We start from the raw sequence: 22,032 nt of genomic DNA on the forward strand, positions 1-22,032 counted from the left end.
GCGTAAACTCTACGGCTTGTTATTCAGACCCTGGAGACGTCGGGGAGATTATGTCAGCTCTGCTTTGGCCAACAAATGGGCCGCCGCTCCTGCCCCAGAATGGTGTCAACCTTCAGGGCAAAGATGTTCCAATCCCACCACATTCCAGAGTGAGGGGGCTTTAGCCAGCCCACCTCCGCAGTGCTACTGCCTGTGTTTAAACAGCCTTAATCAGATCTATGTGTTGGACCGTTGAGTGCAGGGCTGGATCTGCATTGTTGCCTTAAACAATGCCCGGCTCTATGACTGTGGTGTTGGGTGACACCTGTAAGGTGCTGCTTTCACACAATGCAAACAAGGTTTTAGGAAGGCAGCAAGTGAGCATTCATTCATTTATCTTCTACCGCTTATCCGTTTCCGGGCCAGCATGTAAGCAAACTTTAAGCAAAATAAAAGATGTGTAGACTGACAATGGAAGAAAAAGCAGGGGCATCAAAGCAGAAAAGAGCTCCGGTATCATCACAGCATCGGGTTAAATGCTTTTTTTAACATGAGATAATTATCTCTTAATAATCGCAAATTAAGCTTACTTTGTTAGCATTATTTCAATCTTCATGAAATGTGAAGTGCTATAATTCAGTTGTATGCAAAATAATCAGGTTGGTTGGGTTCTGTGTGTGTCGTTTCAAACTGACTGATTTAATCACTGCAGGATGTGCGAGATGCTTCATCTCGGCGCTCACTGAAGACTAGCAAGCATTTAGCAATCAGGAAAGTCTGAGGAGAAATCATCCATCATTTCATGGCCAAAATTATTTGGAATCTCTGAAATCTTGCAAAGTAGCTGACTGCCACTTTAGATGAAAGGCAAAAAAGCAATGAGCAGTCAAACTGCCTCTCCTCCAAGCGACTTGATGAGATCAGTGAATTCAGCAAATAATAGCGACATCAATGCATGTAGTTTGTTTATTTGTGAGCGACTGTCACCAACTGGGACCTGCTCAAGGATTGAGAGCAGCAGCGCACACATAAGTCTGACAACCCATCAGATGAAACAACAGCTCAGAATTTAAAGGCACTCATGCTGGAATTGAACATAAATTCAGAGAATTTTGGGGAGTGACTGATGCTTATTTCTTTTGCTACAAACTGGTATAATTAGTGGTATGTGCCGACTGCTTTTGAAACTTTCATACTTAACTGAAATAAGTCAAGAGTTGGGGCCCAATCAATAGAAGCCATAAAAATATAAAAGCATGAAGCTTCTGATTTCAAGCACACATTTAAACCAATTAGTTGGAGTAACTAGAAAAAACTCGATGGCATCAACAAAAAATCTGCTCAGTGAAAGGTTCCATTTGTGATCTACGACTCACAATTTGCTCAAAACTCCTTTTTGAAATGCTTTATTTTTAGACGTTGAGCTGATGTTTGTTCTCTTCCACAGTGCGAGCAAAAAAGGGAAATGTAGCAAAATGGCACAAACTGCACACGTTGAGAATCATTTGTGACTATTTGCTTGTCTTTGGAACACATCATTTTATGTATTTAATTCTTTCTTTCATTATTAAAGTTACTGCAGTATTTCTTTCTAGAAGTCAGAAAAATGCCACCCCAACATGTCAGCTCCTGTCAGCTCCATGCGGCATTTTACATCTCACGGATCATTGTTTGGTCATGGTCAAACCTAACCCTAACCCTAACTTCACCTATGGTGATCACTTTCATTGTGTTGTGTTGTAAGAATGGGATTCTTAAACATTTCCTCATGAATAATGAGTCCAGTTTTATGTTCCAGTTGGCAGATTGGTTGAAGGAAACGGTCCAAGGTTTTAAGGAAGGTTTTAAGGAAGCCAGTGAGTCAAGGAGATGGTGGAGGCCATTGTTGTAGTAGGAAAGCAGCATAAACCTCCCAAACTCTCAAATCATCATCATAATTTCTAATTATTGTAATGTATGGAAAGTTTAGAAACCGAACAGGAAGTCCCCAGTTTCAGTAAGCTGGACTTTTTTTTCTTCTGCACTGTGCACAGCCAAACTTCGATGAAATCTAAGCAGTCTTCACTTCTGGACCAAAAATGGCACCAGCTCATTCAGATTTTGCAGGGGGAAAAAGAATTCATCTTTTATATGTGATTACTTTGTCATCAGTTTGATATTCCTGACATACCCTTTTCACAATATATCAAGAGATTGTATCTCCCATCAGCTGGTATCCACTCCCTGTGCTTTAAAGATTAACTGGCAAACAGAATGTCAACCTGCTTTCTCCACTGCTTTGGAACAAAAAAAGAAACAGTGGAAAAAACAGTAGTGAGTGATAGCACAGCACAGGCAAATTATTCAAACGGCTTTGACTTTGAAATCCCCATACGGCAAGACTTAGCACTTTTTAATTCTCATCACAGAATTGCCATGTAATGACTTATCTTTTGTTTAAGAGTTAATTTCATGGAACTTTCAGCATCAGCATGAGAAAGTGGCTGAGGACTGTTCCCAAAATATTCACTGCCATATTTAAAGAGGAATAACGAGGCTCTGCCATGTGTGTTTACTGTGGGTTGTTGTTCAAAGCATCAGCTTGCAGCAGGCGGCATTTAAGTACTACCGATGCCACTGACAACGAGCCGCCATTAACTGACACACCAACAAATAGTTTGAGGCTTAGGTGCGAGATAAACAATACTGACAGCTGACAGATGCTTGACTTGTAGCAGATGGATCTACATCTTCCTGAATAATTTCGCTACCTTTGATGTTGCCAGTGAATTATATTTATGCAATCACAACCTGTTAAAGTATGAGAGAAAAAAAACCCTACACCAACCAGATGCGTAGTTTCGCAGACTGGGTCAAATATATCACAAACCAACAGCTGCATCCAACACAGAGCCCGGGCACAGACAGACTGTGACCGTTTTATTTGTAATATGTCTGTATACTATTTTTTTCCATCAGCCCTGTGTGTAATTGATTCCCCTCACAGGTTTTTATCCACAGTCATCTTGGATTGTTTCCATCACTTTTATATGGATACCTCAAATCATCTTCATTTATCAATTTGATTAAAAACTTTGTCTCCTTGTTTGGCTCAAAAGTATCTGTTCACGGCATGACAAATATGCTTTTATCAAAATCGCCGCTGCTGATCAAGACTGGCTTTGAAGCCTTGATATAAATATTAAAACAGCCAGTGTGCTTTGATCTAAATGTCAGAAAAAAGCAAATGCCTCATGCTTACAAGGCACTGTTCATACCAGAAAAATTTCTTGTTAAACCCATTATGGAAGAGTAATGTGTGCAAGTTCCTGCTGCACCATATGTTTGATGATCATTAAATAAATCAATCTCTCACTTTGAGAAGTTCGCCCCTTCTGCTAATCGGGTAAAAGCTGCAGTAGCTTCTCTGTAGCATCTTTCCAGCAGATTGTAGATCTGCAGGAATCAATCCCTCTCACCAACCACAATGGTTTCACAAGGAATTTGTCTGTGTGATTTTGCACCATCCTGCGAAACAGTTCCACACTGTAGGATTAACTGACTAAAGGCAGGATTAAAAACCTCACACGGGATGACAGCCCTTAGTGTAAGATCAGACAAAAGAAACTGCAATTAGATCTTCAAAACAATGCTAAACTCTACGCCAGTGGCTGAAAGGCAAATGCAAAAGAGGCTTTTGACCATTCACTATAATTACACAGTGCTGATGTCATTCAGCTTTACAGCTTTTCAGCAAGTTTTCATGGAATTAAATGGTAAAATTCTGGCATTATAAACATTTTAAAAATGTGAATTCATGTTCATTTTAAGATCTTAATAAGTCCAGAAACATTTTCTATAAAATATCAGTAGGCAACATTTTTTTTAATTATAGTATTTCAATTAAATGTGTGAACACTGTATTACTGCCAGCCCTCCTTTCTGCCTATATTGACACCGCCACTGTTCTACTATTAATAGATTTGACAACAGAACAATAAAGAGCCACGAAAGAGAAAGTGCATGATACAAAATAAATGGCAGCCAGTGGCACTGAATATGTTTCTGATAACACACCCACATCCCAGCTCAATGTGTCTACATTCTTTTACATTCTTTCGGCGTCCAGATTTCAACGTGTTAAAAGGCACAACTCTATGTGAAAAGAGGTAAAGCTGCTGTAATCAATAATTTCGCATTAACAGTAAATGATTCGACAGTGTCTAGCCGAGTGTTTCTCAGGGTGTTACGTGTGTTTTGGTGTTTAAGCCAAGAACTGTTTTTGTCTTTTGTTGTTGTTTTTTTTTTTTGCTCACCTTCTCAGGTTTACAGCCAAAAATAAAAGAAGGAAAGAAAGAAAGAAAGAAGACAAAGTTGGGGAACATCATGCATCTTGTTGCAACTAAGTAGTCAAAGACCAACAGAGCTGAAAGCAGAGTCAATATTCACCATGCCTTGAAATTAATGATAACATCACACCATAAAAGGTGGATGGATAAATAGTTTCCCAGCATGTTTGTGTTTCACCGGTGAGAATGTCAATATAAACACGCATGCACACACACACACACACATATATATATATATATAGTCTAAGTTTGCATTATCAGCTGTGTATTTAGCCTGCCAGTATTGCCAAGAGCTTTAGCCATTGATGTGTTTACAACACAAGATACATGATGGTAGTTCTTCAGGGCAGGCTGGCTGCTGTGGTGAGTTTAAGATACAAACTTGAGCAGACGAAAACAAGACACTGATAAACATAAAGGCAAAACAAAAGTGTTGCTTTTCACCAAAAGATGCTCTAACAGAGCTGCATCTGAGTTAATGCTGGTAAGTAATCAGGTGTTAATGCTAACATTGGCCACGTGCACAAACAGCATCTGTATAGATTGAGTGTGATAGCTTGAACTGGAAATTAACTGCTCAGCTTTTACCATGAATAATCGAAATGAGATCACTTTCTTCTGCCAGTAGCCAAACACAACTGTTTCTCATATAGAACATGGAAAAAACTGTTGGTTTAAACATGTTTTACACAGATGCCCTTTGAAACTGTCAGGAAAATCAGTGCCTCACAACATTTGGCATGCCATTTAGTCTCCTTGTTTGATTTCTGCTGCACTCATGAAACAGTTTTAATTGACTGGCTGTGATATAACCGAACTAGGCCTGTGGATGGTATGAGGAGCTCAAACAAAGGGATCTATCCTCCTTTTCTTCGTGTAAATGTGAGGATTAGTTAGGGGAAAAAGTTAGGCTCAACAGAGAACATTAAAATCAATAACACACAGGCTCCTCACAGAAAGAGGGGTAACTCTGCATCGACTACAGGCTGCTCACACACTCAATCAGATTAACTAATGAAGCAATTATTGATCCAAAGTGGTGCTGCTGCCCAACACAGGAATGGCCATTAAGTAGATCTTCCCTTCCCCTTAGCCTTGTTGAAATTGTCTGGGTCACTCTATTCACTGCTTGACACAGTTTACCGAGGCTCAATCTGTGCGCGACTAAGGACTTGTCTGACTCCCAGTTTCTGACAGGACCAAACCTCCATAGGATGGAGGAGAAATTAGATTTTCACAAAACCTGGTGAAGAGCCACATTAACCTGTGTCATGTTTGCTGGTTCAGTTGGGTGAAATCGGGAAAGGGAAGGAGAACTGATGACTGCAGAACTGCAAATGAGCATGGATGTCAATGCTGCACCGGCGGCTGTGGTTACTGCTGTTGTTGCATTCCCTCTGACAAGGCTGAATTTCATTATTTTTTTTTACCTGAAACACACATTCATAATAATTTATATGAGAGTATAAGCCAGTGCAGTGATGGAAAAGGAGGGAAAAAAAGCCTTCCCTGTCCACAGTGTCCCTGAATGTCAAAAATATGTACTCTTATTGCCTTAGTCCATGGCAACACAGGGTTGTTTGTTTCCATGCTTATAGCAGCAATGGTGTCACAAGATTTCTCACAAGATGTCAAAATAGGAGTGTTAATTCTTTCATCAAATAGAAGACAGCTGGAGCTGGTGCAGTTTCGTATGATGACGTCATCCATTGTGATCCATTATTCTGTGTGTAATCTTGCTCTCCAGTCATAAGAACTGACTCAAAATATTCTCCTGTGAATACAAAATCAACCGGAGCTTCAGCTGCATTGATTGTAAAAAAAAAAAATAGCAAAAGCATGACAGGAAGTTCTAGGACAATGAGCTCTTTGGATTCTCTGGTTACGTTAAGGTTTTTGTGTTGTGTTCAGCGTTTGTATGTTGTTCAGTATTTCATCCTTGACCAGCCTCACCTGAAATCCCAATTATGACCCAGATGTTGTTGTTTGGTAATTGTATACCTTGCTCCAGGCTTGGTCATCAGTCAATCTGATTCACTTTTTCACCGACATGGAAAAAAGAAGCAAATTCTTTTTTTTTTCTCTCTCTCTGTTTCTCTGCGCACTGAAGCAGGAAAAATATTGCTTTGCAGTTAACTTCTAATCAAATTGCATTAGGTTTTCACAGCCTGTGCCCTCAACTCCATTTGCACAAACCATCACAGACCTACATGAGTTTCACACCCAGGGTGAGGAATACTTACTTCTTCACCCCAATAAATTTCTCCCTCAGCCCAGCACAGACCATGCACTTGCAGACACACATATTTTGTGATCAGACAAGCATGATTGTACATTTATAGCACAGTGGTAAACCATTTTATTTGTAGAAAGTGTGGTTTTGATTATATTGTACATGCTCTGATGTTTCTTTTTTTAACCAGCATCTGAAATTGACTCTCTGAGACCATTCTGAATCCTGTTGTTTGTACAGAAAACACCCTCATCGGTAGTAGCAATCTATTTGTTATAGCAAAGAAAACTTCACTTAAAACAAGATACACATGTAGTCAACTACTGGCAGTACATTGAGTCTAAAATGAGTTTGAGTCAAGGGAAGCAAAATCTCTCAGCGTGAAAGCAGTCACATAAATTCTAATTATTAACCCAGCCATTATATGGATATTAATTATTGTCTTTTGAATGTGCTCAGTAAAATAAGTGAAAGTAAGGAAGTATATGCCTTTAATAATTAAATCAATCTGAATTATTTATGTGGTAATTTTTTTCATTATAATTAACCTTGGGCCTAGATCCTATGGCCTGCTTCATCATGAATCTTTTGTCCTCTGCCTGTAAGGCACAACATGGTGTGAGTCTGTGTGGTTTCTGCATAGAACAAGTATAAGGCCCGGGCTGATTGGAGGTTTTTCAGTGTGTGTGCGTCTTGGCATGTGTGTTTGCGGGTGCATGGTGGAGACAGCAGGGGTGGAAAGTACAAGTTACTCAAGGGCTGTGCTACAATTTTGAGGATCTGGCAACTTCCATCAGAGGAGACTTATACTACATCAGATATTGTAAAGTACTTTTTATTCGACTGCAGTTTAGATGACGGGTGTATTTGTAAGCTTTTTTGTAGCTTTCAATTTCCTGCCGCAATAAGTTCATAAAATGCCACTGTTGTGAGTTCAAAATTGATAAAAAATTCTAAATGTCAACCTTTCATAGCAACAGATCAGCCAATAAGGAAAAATGACACCCACAATAAATGGTACAATAATAATTACAAAAGAATCCTGTCATGGGTGGTTTGATTACTGACACATAAAACTCTCTGACTTCCAGGCCGACAGTGATGCCCGACAGATGAGACATGTTGTGGGCTAATCAGTTACATAATGGGCAGGATATCCAATGCAGTGATTTTGATGTTCAACTGGTTGTATTAACCCCTAGATGCATTCATTTTGGTTAAGAATAATAATTTGTATTATAATGTGATTCACAGAAGTGATTTCGTGTTTGAAACACATTTATTTTTTACTTCGTAGCAGATTTAGAGGATTTTTATATTTGAAAATGAAGAATATTACATAGAAAGGCAACAGAAGAGTCTCAACATCCTTTTCGTGTGAGTGTATGTGTGTGTGTAACTGTCCAGTCATTGACAGTTCCTCACTCTTTTGTATCCTCTTGCAGGTAAGTGTCCATGTTTTTCTTTCTTGTTTCCTCACTGTATGCAGTTGTGACAAACTACCTGTTTCTGGCTGTGATCATTGCACTCAGGTAGATTGTACTTCCCACATCTATTGCTCACAGCTGGTCCCATCCATTTCTTTCCTTTGTCTGGGTTGTTGATTTTGTCACCCCACACCTTCCCATTGCTTCATTGATCAGGGTTTGCAGTTGTGGGCAACCTTGTAGTCCATACTTCATCTATTGTGTGACAAGCTCCTTTGAGAGCCCTTTGAGGAAGAGCTGTCTGTTAAATTCAGGGGTGGTTGGAGGGGCGGGTGAGGGGGGGTGTAGGCACTTTCAGGGTGGCGGTGTAAAGGATATTATAGGATGTACCAGGATGTGCTTGTCGCTTGCAGGTGTAGGTGCCAACCATCTGGTCCATGGTGCCAACACCTTTGGTTTTTCTGTCTGCTGTTTTTATCCACCATTTTGTTTTCAGAGTTTGTCAGAAATTTCAGATTCTTGCTGTGTAAAATAATGTTCCGAATTGGTAAGAATCACAGGTTCCCATGAGAGTCTATAGGAAATGAATACAGGTCAATTTTGACCCGCTTGGGGGTAGTAATGCAAAAATTTAAATTTCTGAAAAAGTATAAAAGGTAACTTAAAAAATTCAATGGAATGATATAAAAAATGTGTTTTTTGAGGAATAGCTGAAATGTGAATTGATAACAACTGTTCAAAACAAAGATATTGCAGGATGAACCAGCGAGCCTATTTTTGTCCCCCCCCAAGTAGAGATGACAGAAAGAAAAGAAATGGTAACTTCCTCTGGCACATCACCCTCCGAGCATGTGTCCCTGCTGCTGCTAAGCTTTCAGGCAGGTGAAGGACTTGGGCCCTTATTCCAATGCTGCGTATTTTCAATGAAACCGGTGTGAAGTGGCGCTGCAGGCAGAGAGGGCTGAAGGGGGGCCTGGGGAAATGGGCGGGGCAGGAAGGGGGTGGGGGGTGGGGGCAGTCAGAGGCGGGGCTGCAGACAGCATCCCCCGCCCTCGCGCTCGTCTGTGTTCCCCCTCGCACTTACCTGTTTCCGGCAGAGCTGATGAGAGCGCGCGGCACCGAGCAAGCTCCAGAAACTGAACCGAACTGATTCGAACCGTTTCCATTTAGTCCCACCGCAGCCCCCCATACACTAATAATCCTAAAAAAAAAAAAAAAAAAGAAGAAGAAGAAGAAGGAAAGGAAACTCATCCCGGCTATTTTCTTGTTGTTGCTGTTTTCTTTTTTTTTTTATTCTTTAAACAAACCTCCGAAAGAAAATAGAGCCTCGCTCGGAGCTCGGAAGGATGCACTTGTTGTCCAGCTGCCTGTTCTTCCTGCTGCTGTCTGCACTCCCCGGCCGAGGTAAGCCTTTGTCTGCTCCGCCGCTGCCGCAGGTATGAAGGAAAAGTCCCGGCAGGTGCGATCGTAACTTGATCCCGGACTATCTACCACATTTGTTGGGGAGAAGCGGAGCAGGGTCGCTGTGATCTTTTCTCTTTTTTTCCCAGCTCTAAGTTAAAAAGCAGTGATAGAGTTTGTGTTAGTTAGACATTTTTTTCCCCCAGAACAGTGCAGTGGGCTTCTTTTGTTAAACCTTAAAAAACCACATCTAAAGACGGCGGCTAGACACTTTCCTCCTTGTTAAATTGTGGGAACCTCATTTGCATCAACTCTCGGGGTTATTATTTCACTGGTGGTCATAGATATCGGCAGAAAAAGTGACTTTTCTGTGTCCAGACTGCTTATGTGATGAGACATTGTGACTGCTGTCGCCCTGACTTCCCCCCCCCACTCCACGGCAGAGGGTGAGGTGGCTTCCATCACCCAGTCTTCACATGTGCACATGCCATGATGTCACAAAGATGCTCCTCTTTTTGTGTGCTCCCTCCCTTGTTAACTCAGACTGACAGACTCCTTCTAGTAATTACACATAAGATGGGACTCATTTTGAATGTGGGCAGTTGTCATAGACTGCCTAAGTTATTGCTTCCTAGTTGGAGCAAACTGTGGGTCTTTGTGTTATAGTGGCATCGCAGCAACTTAGCTTTAAGTGTAGATTTAAGTGTAGATTTTGAAGGTATGCTCTAAGAAATGGATCACATCTCCCATCGTGGCTTTCTGAAAAGAAGCAAAAACAAGTACAAAGCGTGTTTTTTAAAGAATACACATCTTGCCGTGAATAATTCCTGGTATTTAATGTGCAGAGGGCGCGAAAGCTGATCTGCAGGTTTTTCTTTTTGTCTGGTCCTGCAGGCCAACAGGTAGCAGCACCATGTGCTCAGATCACTCAACCAGGCCATTAAGCAAAGCTACACAGGAGCTTGGAGTACTCCCTCAGATAGAATGGGGGTGGAGAGGTTGAGCTCACTGTATTCCCTTCCACCTCATCACACTTCAGTGGCGCCTGTAGTTGTAAATTAACACCATGCAGCACCTATCAGTCAGGCTCAGGTGGTTTATTTGAGAGGAAACGAATGGGCCTTTTAAAGTGTCTTTACGCTGCTGTGCCGCTGCAGTGCCGTGTGCTTGAGACTGGAGGAGAGTGCGCTGGGTTAGTAATGAGGTTTGACTTTATGGTTGTCCACACTGCTGTGTGTTCAGTACACATGCTGCCTTGGGTGGTGGTGAAAACGCGTGTGTTTGTTTACAACAGATGGCCACAAAAGTACAAAAAAAGTGGTATTAAAAAAAATGCAGAAATATTTTTTGTGCTCAATATGGGAAAAAGCTAACCTAAGGGAATTATTGGGTTTTGACTTTTGTGATAACAACTCCCTTGATACTGGTAATAAAAACAGGACTGTGTTTATTACATTTGAACAAATGAAAAAGCAACAGCTCCAGGGACTTCTGAATTAAAGGCCAAGGCTCTGCCACAAACAGATTAATCATAAAAAAAAGAAAGAATCCCAGAATTAGTCAGAACAAACAGTCTAGAAATCATGCATCTTTTTTTTTTTTTTTTTTGGCTCGTCTCCACCCTTCCCCCAGCACCGCCACCCCACCTCCTCTACTCAACAGACAGGCAGCGCCCGGTGTCACAGCTGGTATTACTTGTCAAGCGAGTGGGGCTCTCCTTTTTGCTAATGGACTAATCTCTTTCAGGGGTCACCCAATTTCACCTGAGATAGATTCAACATCCTTTCTACCATTTTTAACAAGGTTATATTCAGACGGGCCTCATGAATGTTATTTTGTTAATGCACAGGAAAAAGGAAGGAAGGGCTTTAATTGTATGTTTGGATTACATCTAAGGTTCTGTACAACCACGTATTTGAGTGCTCCTGCATGTCTTGGCTTGCTTATAGTTCGTTTCTTCTTGATGTTTGAAGACTGCTTGCAGTTGTTTCTTCTTTGAAAAGAGATTTCTTTGTGACTTGCAAAGTATTGTATTCCTTCATGCAAAATTCAGATGTATTCATGAAAAGTAAGCCAACTCAACCGAATGATTCCTGTGAATAGAATTGCTGCATCGGTACTTTGTGTTGTACTATCACTTTAATACTTTTCTCTCAGAGTAGTTTATTTATTTATTTGTTTTTGTCTGTCAAATTCAGCAAATGGCTAGCTGGCCAGCAACAGAAAACAATCCATTTATGAGTAACTGGATAAAAACATGAGGAAATTGGAGAATCTGCAGGAAAACGTATCTTATGAAAACGTAAGAAATGTATGAAAATGTCTTAAGTTCACACATGAAACAAGCTGTCTTTTACACCATAGTCCCTCTTGCTCGTTACGACAAAAAATATTTAAATGGCCTCAAATGTGGCAGCTATAGAAGTCATTATCTTGGTGGGGTGCTTAACCCAAATTTGGCAGCTCATTATGTCTCTCAAAGGCCTTTGTTGGACTCTCAGGCCTGTGTTTGGGGCGAAGCTGTGAAGTGGATTCTTTTCTAGAATTACACAGTTTGTCCACTCATCTTTTTGATTGACAAACAAACTCGCTGCTAAGTAGAAAGTTAGACAGATTCCATCACTCACCCAAGAATCACAAAACCACTGAGATGAAAGAAATAAACAGATGTTCAGCAAGCAGAATGAAGTTTGTGTTTTCTAGTTTATATGCATTATGTGCTCTTTGGGCCTCGAATAGAATGAGAAATAAGTGAAGTGAAGGCAGGGGTGCTACTGATGGAGAGAAAAGGTGGACACTCATGGGCTCTGCAGCTCGGGGAGGGGGCTGTTGAGACAGGCTGTGTCGTACTGTAAATTACAGCGGCATTAAGATGGGGCGCCCAGTGTCACTTCCCATCAGGGAGTGCAGAATTCCTACCAGCATCCCTGGCAGCAACACTTTACAGCCTGGAAGTGAGGCTCAAGCTTAATTAACTACTGACATGGCGACTTTAGATTTAAATTATAAGTAACTAAAAATAAAGAAGAGATTTTGGCTGCTCTAAAGCAATAGAAAAGCTAAAATATCCATGAATTTATGATAAAATTAAAAAGTGGTTGTTACATAACCTTTGATGTGGCCCAAAAAAGAGGTTTTAGGGCAGATATAAAATTTCTGATTATCATTAACCTGCTTTGCTGCTTTGAGGGTAGAAAAAGTCAATGCACCAACTTGTTTCGAGTGTGAAGATGGTTATAAAGATTTCAACCATCTTTACTCCCAAAACACGATCTTTTCCAACATCTTTACCCTTGAAACATATGTAAGCATCATTACCATTGATCAATCAAGGTGATCAATAGTGAGAGACTGAAAATGAGAGCAGAGCAGCGGAGCTGCAAAAAAACTGTTACTCTGATGCAACACAGTTCAATACAGAAATATATTTATCTCTACATTTTTTGGTCTTTGTCTACCCTGCACTCAATCACACGGTTGTTTCAAGTGGTGCACCCCCTTCCCGCCCCCCACTCACACGCACACACACACACACACACGCACTCTAATTTATTTTCAGCCCCAGCAGGACACTGAACAGGTGGAGGAGTGTTGGTTTTTAGGGCCGCAAAGGGGCCAAGTGTGTCTTTATTATTCCTGTTTGTGTGTGCAGTTGTCGAAGGAAGTGGCAGGTTGGTCCCATCACTCACACAAAATGAGTGATTGATTACAACTTTTAATAATAGTACATTTTTTCTATAATATATATATATACATACATACATGGATTCCATCACTCAAACCAAATTTCACCTTCAGATCAGATGTGTTTAGGCAGCAGTGAAGAAGAACGTGGCCAGGTTGAGTCTCCTATGTCAGTGACTCCGATGTTGTTTCGTCTGCTTTTGTTTTAATTTGACTACTTTGAGAAGAGAAGTTTGAATTTAGCACTACGTTGATTGTTTGCATGTGCTGTTTTACTGATTTTTGAAAAGAAGAAAAGCAAACTTGTGATTTGTTTTACCAAACAGCCCTGTTTAATGCCATTTTTTTACTTTACTCGTCTTGCGCACAGGTTCCTCACGCTGCAGTGGAAAATAATGGTTTATTTGTTATTCGAGGGGAGGGACCTGGGTGCTATTGTTTCAGCTATAAAGAAAGGCTTAACAACAGGAGGGAGATGACTGCTATGCAGCAGTGCTTCTTTCTTTATGCAGGAATACCCCCATTGAAATGCATGAAGGTATCCTTGGTTTTGGTGAAAGACCAACGGCACTGAAATTGGACAGCCCTTGTTTCGGGGACAAAAAGTGAGGTTGTTTCTGCCTTTTGTCATTGACGCAGCCCCCAGCTTTCACTAGATTCCTGTGGACTCCCGCCGACTGTATTGTGAAGCTGGCTCTTTTTAAACAAATGAGTGTATGATAGCAACTTCTTGCTCCCGCTCCTCTCTTTGTCATTAATATGGAACAGCACACACCCCTCATAGAAGGCACAGAGTAGCTGCTGCCTTTCCCTGCACTTCACATTTGCAACCTGACTGGGGCGGTGGGGGTGGTGCCAGGGAGAGCATCTCTCCTTCATATGAAAAGCCTGTGGCCACACCCATCCTTAACAAGGCCTGGATCTTTGTTCCAATCCTCCATTAGTGTCATTGCTCTGTTTTAATGAATTCTTTGAGAGGCCTCCATTAACTGTGATGTTAATCATTCGACCCCAGAGAATATTTAAGGAATAACATATAGGGGCGTGTGTATGGAGATCCAGGGATGCTTATGTTGCCTTTGTTCTTGTAAACGGCATTGGATGAAATTCTTTTTCTCATTGAAATGTATCTTATAGATTACACAAGCTGACACTTTTCCCGTCGCTGACAGCAGAGTGTCACCACATAAGGGCACCACCAGCAAGGGCTCCTCCTGACCCAACAGGAGGGTCAATTTAGATTTAGATGAGATATTTATGCCTGTACTCCCATCAAGTCATTATTTCTGTCACATGGCAAGACAGGAGGTCACTATTGTATTAAGCCTTTGTTTTCACTCAGTGCGTTTACATGTACAGTAAGGTCAAGCTATGGTTATAGCACGATAAAGCTAAAAATCGATTTGTTTGTTGAAATCATGTTGCCTCTGCTACAATAGGTGACGATATGCACTCTTTTGATTTGTGGGTAATGGGCCACTACTGATTGACCTATGACATCACAGACCACAACAGTGGTGGAATGAAGAAAGAACGCTGAGATAGCAAGTCAGTGACTCAGAGGCAAATTGGCACGATGATGGACAACCATCTTGCAAATTTGTACACTTCGGACTTTCTGTCTGCTCTAGTTTTTGTAGATGAGATGCACGTTTTAAATGCTGTTCGACTTCTGGGTCATAGCTTGGCGCGAAACTTAAGCATATGCGCTGATCACCTCCTCCAGCTCCAGTCCGACTGTCTGTGTACATGCAGCAGTAGCTCGACTTTCAATCGCATTAGCTGGGTGTGTTACTCTGACTATTATAAATTTGATTTCAGTCGAGCTAACATGTTCATATGTACTTTAAAAGTCCAGTTTCAGTCAGAAAAATGGAATAATGGTGATTAGGTGTTTTTTTTTTTTTTTTTTTGTTTAGGACTGATGCTTGGGGAAGTCAGTCAGGTTGTCACAGCTTTTCATGCAAAAGGAGAAACATTAATTTTAAGCCTGCAGCTAAGTAACATGACATGGAGTCCTGTCTTTCCACTCATTCATGAATCAGCCTCTGTTGCATCCAAAGCTGAGATGTTCTATTCATTTAGATCCTGTTCCGACAGTTTTTTATCATTCATGAAACATTGCCCAGTTCCCCGTTGCTTTGTGCCTTTGGGACCCAACAGAACAGTCTTGTGTCTCCATTTGACCTCAGTTTTCGCATTCTTGCCATTTTAAAAGCTGTTTCTTTGTGTTGTGCTAGTGTCCACCATCCTGCCTTCGTAAAGTGTAGCAGCAGTCTGCAGTGCCTGAAGCTATCTTTGATTACATGCTGCTTCAGTTGAACTTGCAGGAGACAGGAGTTCTCATTCAAAGCGACTGTCTTTCACAGGGGGAAGTAAGAGGGTATCTCAGTTTTAAATTAAAAGCCTGCCATTCAGTTAGTGCCTGTGTACAAAACAAGATAGAAGATTAAATGGTTTGCCCATCTCTCTGGGTCATCAATGTATTAATACACATGGGCCTACCCTTGATCTCTTGAAGCCCGCCCCTCAATGAAGTTTTTAAAATTGCAAGCCATGACAGGTTTTCAAATTTCATTTCTTAGCGTGCTAGTATCCTTTAAAAAACTCAGTTTCAGTGGATTCCAAGGTGTTCTACGCTGTCTGTAAAACGGATGTGAACCAAAGTTTGGCATTAAATGGCAATACATTGTGATCTGAGCTTCGTCTAAGTTACAAACGCATTGTCCTGAAGCTAATATGCCACAAACTATTTTAGTTTTCATTTCCTTATTGAACACATCCATTGAACACTCACAGGGCTGGTGGAAATATTTTGTGAGATGCAGGACCCAATAACTAACTGGGAGAACCTACTTTAACGCTAGTGACGTAAAACAAGTGCTTAATGGAGCTGCTGATCAGACCTGCACAATGTGTAGCAGGAAATTTGGATCATTCTTCCTTCAAAGCTGCTTCGGCCTCAGACATCTTCCCAGGATGTCTGGCGTGGTTAATCCATAGTAACTCTACTGGGGTCATTTCCTGTAATAGATTTGCTTTGTTGTGTAAGATCACTGTCATGTCCAGTAAGCCGACTTCTGTTGATCTTCAACAGATGAACAACCACCCTGGCATCATCCCTAAAGAAACCTTATGAACTTAGCAATGATTTTCCCCTTAAATAATGTCAAAATGTCCAGGCCCTGAGGCAGCAAAGTGACCAAGCAATGATGCTCCCCACATCGGGATGATGTGCTCTGGTGTTTGCTTTTTTTATTTTTTACATACTCAAGTAAAATGAAGCAAAAAATGAAGTGGCATTGCTTGTGCATTAAGTCAAATCACTGTGCAGGTGCTAAAGCAAAAAATAATGAATAAATAGCTGAAGATAGTAGGGTGAAATAATTTGCTAAGGGGTTTGTATGTTCTTTAAATGTTGCAAAAAGGAAATACTTGAAATGAAACATTGGGTAAGGCTGTTGGTAGTGCAAATATAAAGTATAACAACTAACACTGACAAGAGGGTTGAGGTTTCACAAGGTGCTCTATGAATAACATATACTTACTCCATATATTAATGAAAATAATGATTATTCGACTCCTTTGTCAGTGTTCCTTGCTATGTACACAGTGTCCTGTCTCCTCTTCAAGGGTACACATTTTCACAATCTAGTCTGTGGACTGTGAAGATTTTCATCCACTTGTTGGCCTTGGGGCATGCACTTCCAAATGCACAAACGTATGATTCACTGAGGAGAAATGTAACTTTGCAGCAGATTACAGTGTGTCACTAAAGACTGTCTTGTAAACTAAACACATCACAAGTAGCAGCAGCACTGTTTTCTTAGATTTAACCCCTGTCTTTACTCAAAGAAGTCAAGTAGTGCCTTTTTGCATTGCAATTACCCCACTTGTTATGGTTTTTGTGACGCACAACTTGTGAATCTGGTAGATGTTTCATGATAAGGTGCTCTTGCCTTGCTGTTAAGTATTATGCTGTTTCTTTGCCAGAACTCATGGCCCTAATGGGCTGTCTTAGGAGGTCAAGCACCCTTGTGTTTCTAAAAGAACATTTCTAACCGTTACATCCCACTGGTGCAATTTTATTCTGACTTATCTGTGTGGTGCAAAAAAATTAAAGAAATGAAGAATAAAATGCAAATACAGTTTTTATTTTAGAAATTGCTTCATTGTAAACTCACAAATGGCCTGCCTACCTGGTGCCCTTGTCACGTAAAAGTGGCACTATCACCATGCCTGGTTGGTCTACAGAGTGAAGACGATGTTAAATGAACTTTGCAGTATTTAATTCTGAGTAATGAAGATGCCATAACCCATTATGCTACCATTTACTTCTCCCCCTACACAAGTAATAGATGCAGAGGAGATGACACATTATTTCCTCTTATAATGAAAATGATTTCATTTGAATGTACAGGGTCACACAGCCAAGAAGTTGACAGTGAAAAATAGAGTAATTATTTCTTTTAGTGGGTGTAAGGTTTGTAGATTTGGTGTGAGGAAGCCCAGGTTCTTTTTCCCCCATTGTTCTGAGGAAATCTCAGGATTACATGTCTCACAAATTAGAGGGCTTGCTTGAGCATGCTCATCTACAAACAGAACCAACACATATACGCAAAACTAAGACAATGTCCCAGAAGCACTTTGTCATTATGTGAATATTTGTTTACATAATACCTCCCAGTTGGTTTCTAATAATTGGACAGCTTTGCTACCTTCCTGCTCAGGGCTACATTTCTTCAAATATCATGCTTGAGCAAATACTTGTGTTATTGTCCTTATTATTGTTTTGTGTCTTCTGCATTCTCACATCTCAGATCATTTCATCTGCAGATGTGCATGTCCTTCCATTTAGAGGTGAGGATTTAGTTTGTAAAATGCATTATGTTAGATTTTAATTATTTAAATCTTTCTGATATTTTGATCAGAAATTTTTCTAAAAAACTAATTTTATTTATATATTCTGTTACGCTGTACCTTGACAAAGCGGTAATGCTAGTTTGCTAACACGCTAACAGTGATAATGCTAATATGCTGATGCTAACATTTGTTAATTATCTCCTGGGCCAAGGTGGGGGCCAAGCGCCATCACAATCTGAGTACCCACTTTTAATTATTGAGAAGAATTTTGTATTTTGTTCCATTTTGTTCCATAAAATTTTATAGCTTTTGTCGTCTTTTTGTTTTTTCCTTTGACCCTGCAGTAGAAGCAGCTCTTTGTGCCCAAAAACTTTGTAAATGTGTTGACTCAGTTTGCTTGAAGGGCGGCAAGTCTGTGCTAAAGATTCCCATTGAGAGTTTCACCACTTAGCTCTGAGGGCCACAGAGTAGATATTCTCTGGATATCTAGAGGACGTGTTGGTGCATTTCCTTATTGATAGTTTTTTTTTTTTTTTTGTAAAGTGTGTTATGTCTCTGCTGCTATTGGATCTGGAGGGCTTCCTCTGCTCTTGTTCTGGATGAACCACATAAGACAAAAAGAGGTGGGAGCAGTTAAGGGTGTGCAATGCAAGGGCAGATGGTTAAAAGCACTTACCTTGATGTATGTCTTCTGCCCATGTCATGATGGAAGAAGAAAATGTAATAGCCACTACAATGAAATTATTATGCCTTGGAGGACCCATTCACCCAGGATGACAACGATATGTGCTGAATTACATAAACTGAGAGTGGTTGTCTCATCTTACAGAAACAAAAGACACAGATAAAAGAGTAAAATCAGGTTTGTTGTCTCACTTGTTGGAACAGTTTTATCTTGTGTGTTTGAGAAAGGGATGATAGAACTTTGTGACCTTACTTCAAAAAAGAAAATTTGTTGTTTGGATATAAGTGAATTTATTTCATGCATGCAAGGACTTTGCCCTTTATAGAATACCCAAATTCATCACACACAAAATACCAGCAAATTGCCATTGTAAAGCCTATCAGCCAAATCATGTTATACTGCCAAATAAGCCTGACAGTCCTGAATTTGTCTGAAAACTCTGTCATGTGACAGTGCAAGTTAATCTCCAACCTTTCAAAGTGCTGCACCAAAGCAGACTTTGGTCCATGGGTATTGAATATGAAACCACACAGATTTGATATGAAAGCAGGTACATAATCCTTTGTATGTGTTATCTGCATTCCATGTATTCCTCACACCACTTTCTGCTCTGCTTAGCCAGCCAAAGCTTTAGGACCCCCCCAGAGCCAAAAGCTGAAGAAGGACAGAATTTGAAACCGTCATGCCCCCTTAATACCAACCAGGCTGTTTGGCTTATTGGAATGGGGAGTGTTGCCTGCTCTGTTTCACGGTGAAGGGTTAGAAGGTCAGGTCTGTCATTATGAGCGCAGGGCGGCATACACAATTCTTTTACTCAACTAATGTAAAAGTATCAGCCTCACCATGGCAATTACTAGAGATCAAGGCTACACAATACATCTGCTGAACAAATGAAAATATCCACCTGTTAATAATTTCTTTTGTTTACAACCTAACAAGGCATAAATGATTGATATGGGAACGTAGGCAGCGGATATGCATTAAATCCAGATAATAATAAAGCTGTGCCGCATATTTCGATTAATCATGCCTCATGCAGTGTCTAATGAAGCTCTTAAAGATCAATAGGTGGCTGCCTCCTTGTTTATACACAGAGAAAAGGGCTGGGATGTGTTCTGATTCATTCTCCTTGTTGTCCACTGCTCTGGTCAGGGTTAGCTGTGTGTGGGATTGTTGCCAGCTTTGCTGTGCAGACACTACTTACCTTGAACACGGGTGTGTTCTGGCAGCAGGTTTGATTGGTATCCTCAGGCATTACCTGCAACTCTAATATGGTCATACAGATAGTATAATAGTAAACACAACTGCTCCCTCAGGACCAATGGGCTTCAAATGTTCAAAGGATTTTTTAGCAGCAGTTTGTGGTGGGGGCAGGGACAGGGTAGGGCTACATTTACAGGGGAGTATTGGGGCAGGCGGGGAGGGGGACTCTTTTGGTGCAGGCAGACAGGCAGGAACTTGTACAAAAAGCTGGCTGCAGTTGAGCAAATAGTGGAATCTGTGGGAGGCAGCTGGTTTAATAATACAAACAAAAAAAAATCTCTCAATGTTTACCAGTAAAAAGATCATTTTAGTCTGATAGTGTGATGCATGTTTCCATTCTGATCCTCCTGTAGGCCTTTGTCTGTTTGCATATGTAATATGCAGAGCGTGAGCGTTTTTCATACATCTTGGCTTGGGCAGCATCTAGCAATTAATTTCATTACCAATGCCACTGTCACATTTATGTCAGAAAATTATGGGGAAATGCCCATCAGATGTCCCCCAGAGCCTCAAGTGACATCCACATACCTTTTCAAAAAAAAAAAAAATCTTGCGACACCATTCAAACGAAGGAAGATGTTTAATTTGCTGTGATATCAAAGAGAGTAGTAGCAAGAGTCTGACATTTCCACTTGATTTATGACGTAACAAATCAATGTAGAGCTGAAAGATTACCTGATTAATGGAATCAGAAGAAAATGAAACACTGACAGCTGTTTTAAATCATACAGAATTTCACCCACTTTTCAAGCACAAACTGGTCCCTAGTTCAGGCTTCACGTGAGGATTTAGTGCTTCTCTTCTTCTTTTCTGTTGCAGTGAAATGTATATCTTCTGCAGGGCGGACATTTGAAAAAAAAAAAAAGGACAAAAATCTGCAATGAAAATGATCATGAGCTGCAGCAGTAATGCTGGGAGTTGCACCAAATAATACATTTCATTACAAACTAAAACTTCAGAGTCCCTTTTTTAAATTAAGTTATTGAGAAATTGTTAAATGTCTAGATCCCTAGAGCTCAAGTGGACATTGTTAAATGGTTTTGTCCAATGAAAGTGAAGCTCTTGAATTAGCAGTTGGATAAACGGAGATAAGCACCAAATGCTCGATAAGGACTAAGTGAATCAGTTCTTAAAATTGTTGACTATCTGTTTTCTGTCAATGGATTAACCAGCTAATTGACTAATTGTTCCAATAACAGTCTGTCTCTAATTCTATTTCCTTTGCTGCATGACATTACTGCTCAGCGTTGTTTAGTCTGATAGTAAAATTGATCACAAATCTAGTCTGGAGAGAAGACACTTGCTCCAGAAGTCAGTCCTGCTCTAGTGAACTGGATTGCTTTTGGCAAATGAGGCAGTTAAGTTTATGGCTTGTATAAAAACCTGACACCCCTTGTCTGATGGGATGCCTCTTCACGAGACCCGGTGAAGCAGTAAGGGCTTTGATGACAAATGGCTTGTGAGTGTGTCAGAAACATTTTAAAGCTGCCTATGAGCACATCTGGGAGGGCAAGGTCAAAATAAAAGGTTTTAACAAGTTAAGAATTTATCTTGCTCAGATTTATAGATATCACTCCAAACCCCTCACTTGTTCAAAGGCCACTAAATTCATTGGACACATTACACAGTGATAAAGGCCCCATCTGGAGTATTACACCATCTGCTGCATCTCTTTAACCCTTAAATTTATTGCATCAGACTGTAAACGTTAATTTTATTATCTGTTTGAATGCATTTTAAGCCTCAATTAGGTTAATTACCCTTCCCTGTGATTGCTGGAGGAAAAGGGTTTTTCACTTTAATTACATAATTACATACATACATTACATATACTGAAAAAAAGGTTTTTTAGATACCAAGTCCTCTAAGCATTTATCTGTGCCTCACAATTCAAACCCAGGAAACACCCCAGGGTACATTAGGTACACCTGTAATTGGGTCTTTGCTGAACTTTGATGCAAAAACGCTGAAATGTTGTTGAGTTCATTTGGATGCACTGAAATCTCAAAGGTGCACAGGAAATGGTGGGATCCCTAATGTAATGTTCTCTGCGCTTTATCATACATGCTATTCTAATTTAAAAAGTCAGCATTCATTTGTTCTCCTGACAGCTCGCTAAGATCAACCAGAGATAAAAAATCTTGTGGATTTGAGATTCAGTTCAACTTT

At 40.4% G+C, this 22,032-nt stretch overlaps 1 protein-coding gene across 1 annotated transcript in view; it reads left to right on the plus strand.

The window, feature by feature from the left end:
- Positions 1-9,065: 9,065 nt before the first annotated feature.
- The window catches only part of LOC115053018 (CD166 antigen homolog A-like), a 34,415-nt gene continuing 21,448 nt past the window's right edge, over positions 9,066-22,032 (plus strand). The window contains exon 1 of the mRNA XM_029517567.1: positions 9,066-9,371. Within this exon, the coding sequence (XP_029373427.1) occupies positions 9,314-9,371 (58 nt within the window). The 5' untranslated portion in view covers positions 9,066-9,313. The remainder of the gene's footprint in view (positions 9,372-22,032) is intronic.

The sequence above is a fragment of the Echeneis naucrates genome, chromosome 13 (genome assembly GCF_900963305.1).
Source record: "Echeneis naucrates chromosome 13, fEcheNa1.1, whole genome shotgun sequence".
NCBI lineage: Eukaryota > Metazoa > Chordata > Actinopteri > Carangiformes > Echeneidae > Echeneis > Echeneis naucrates.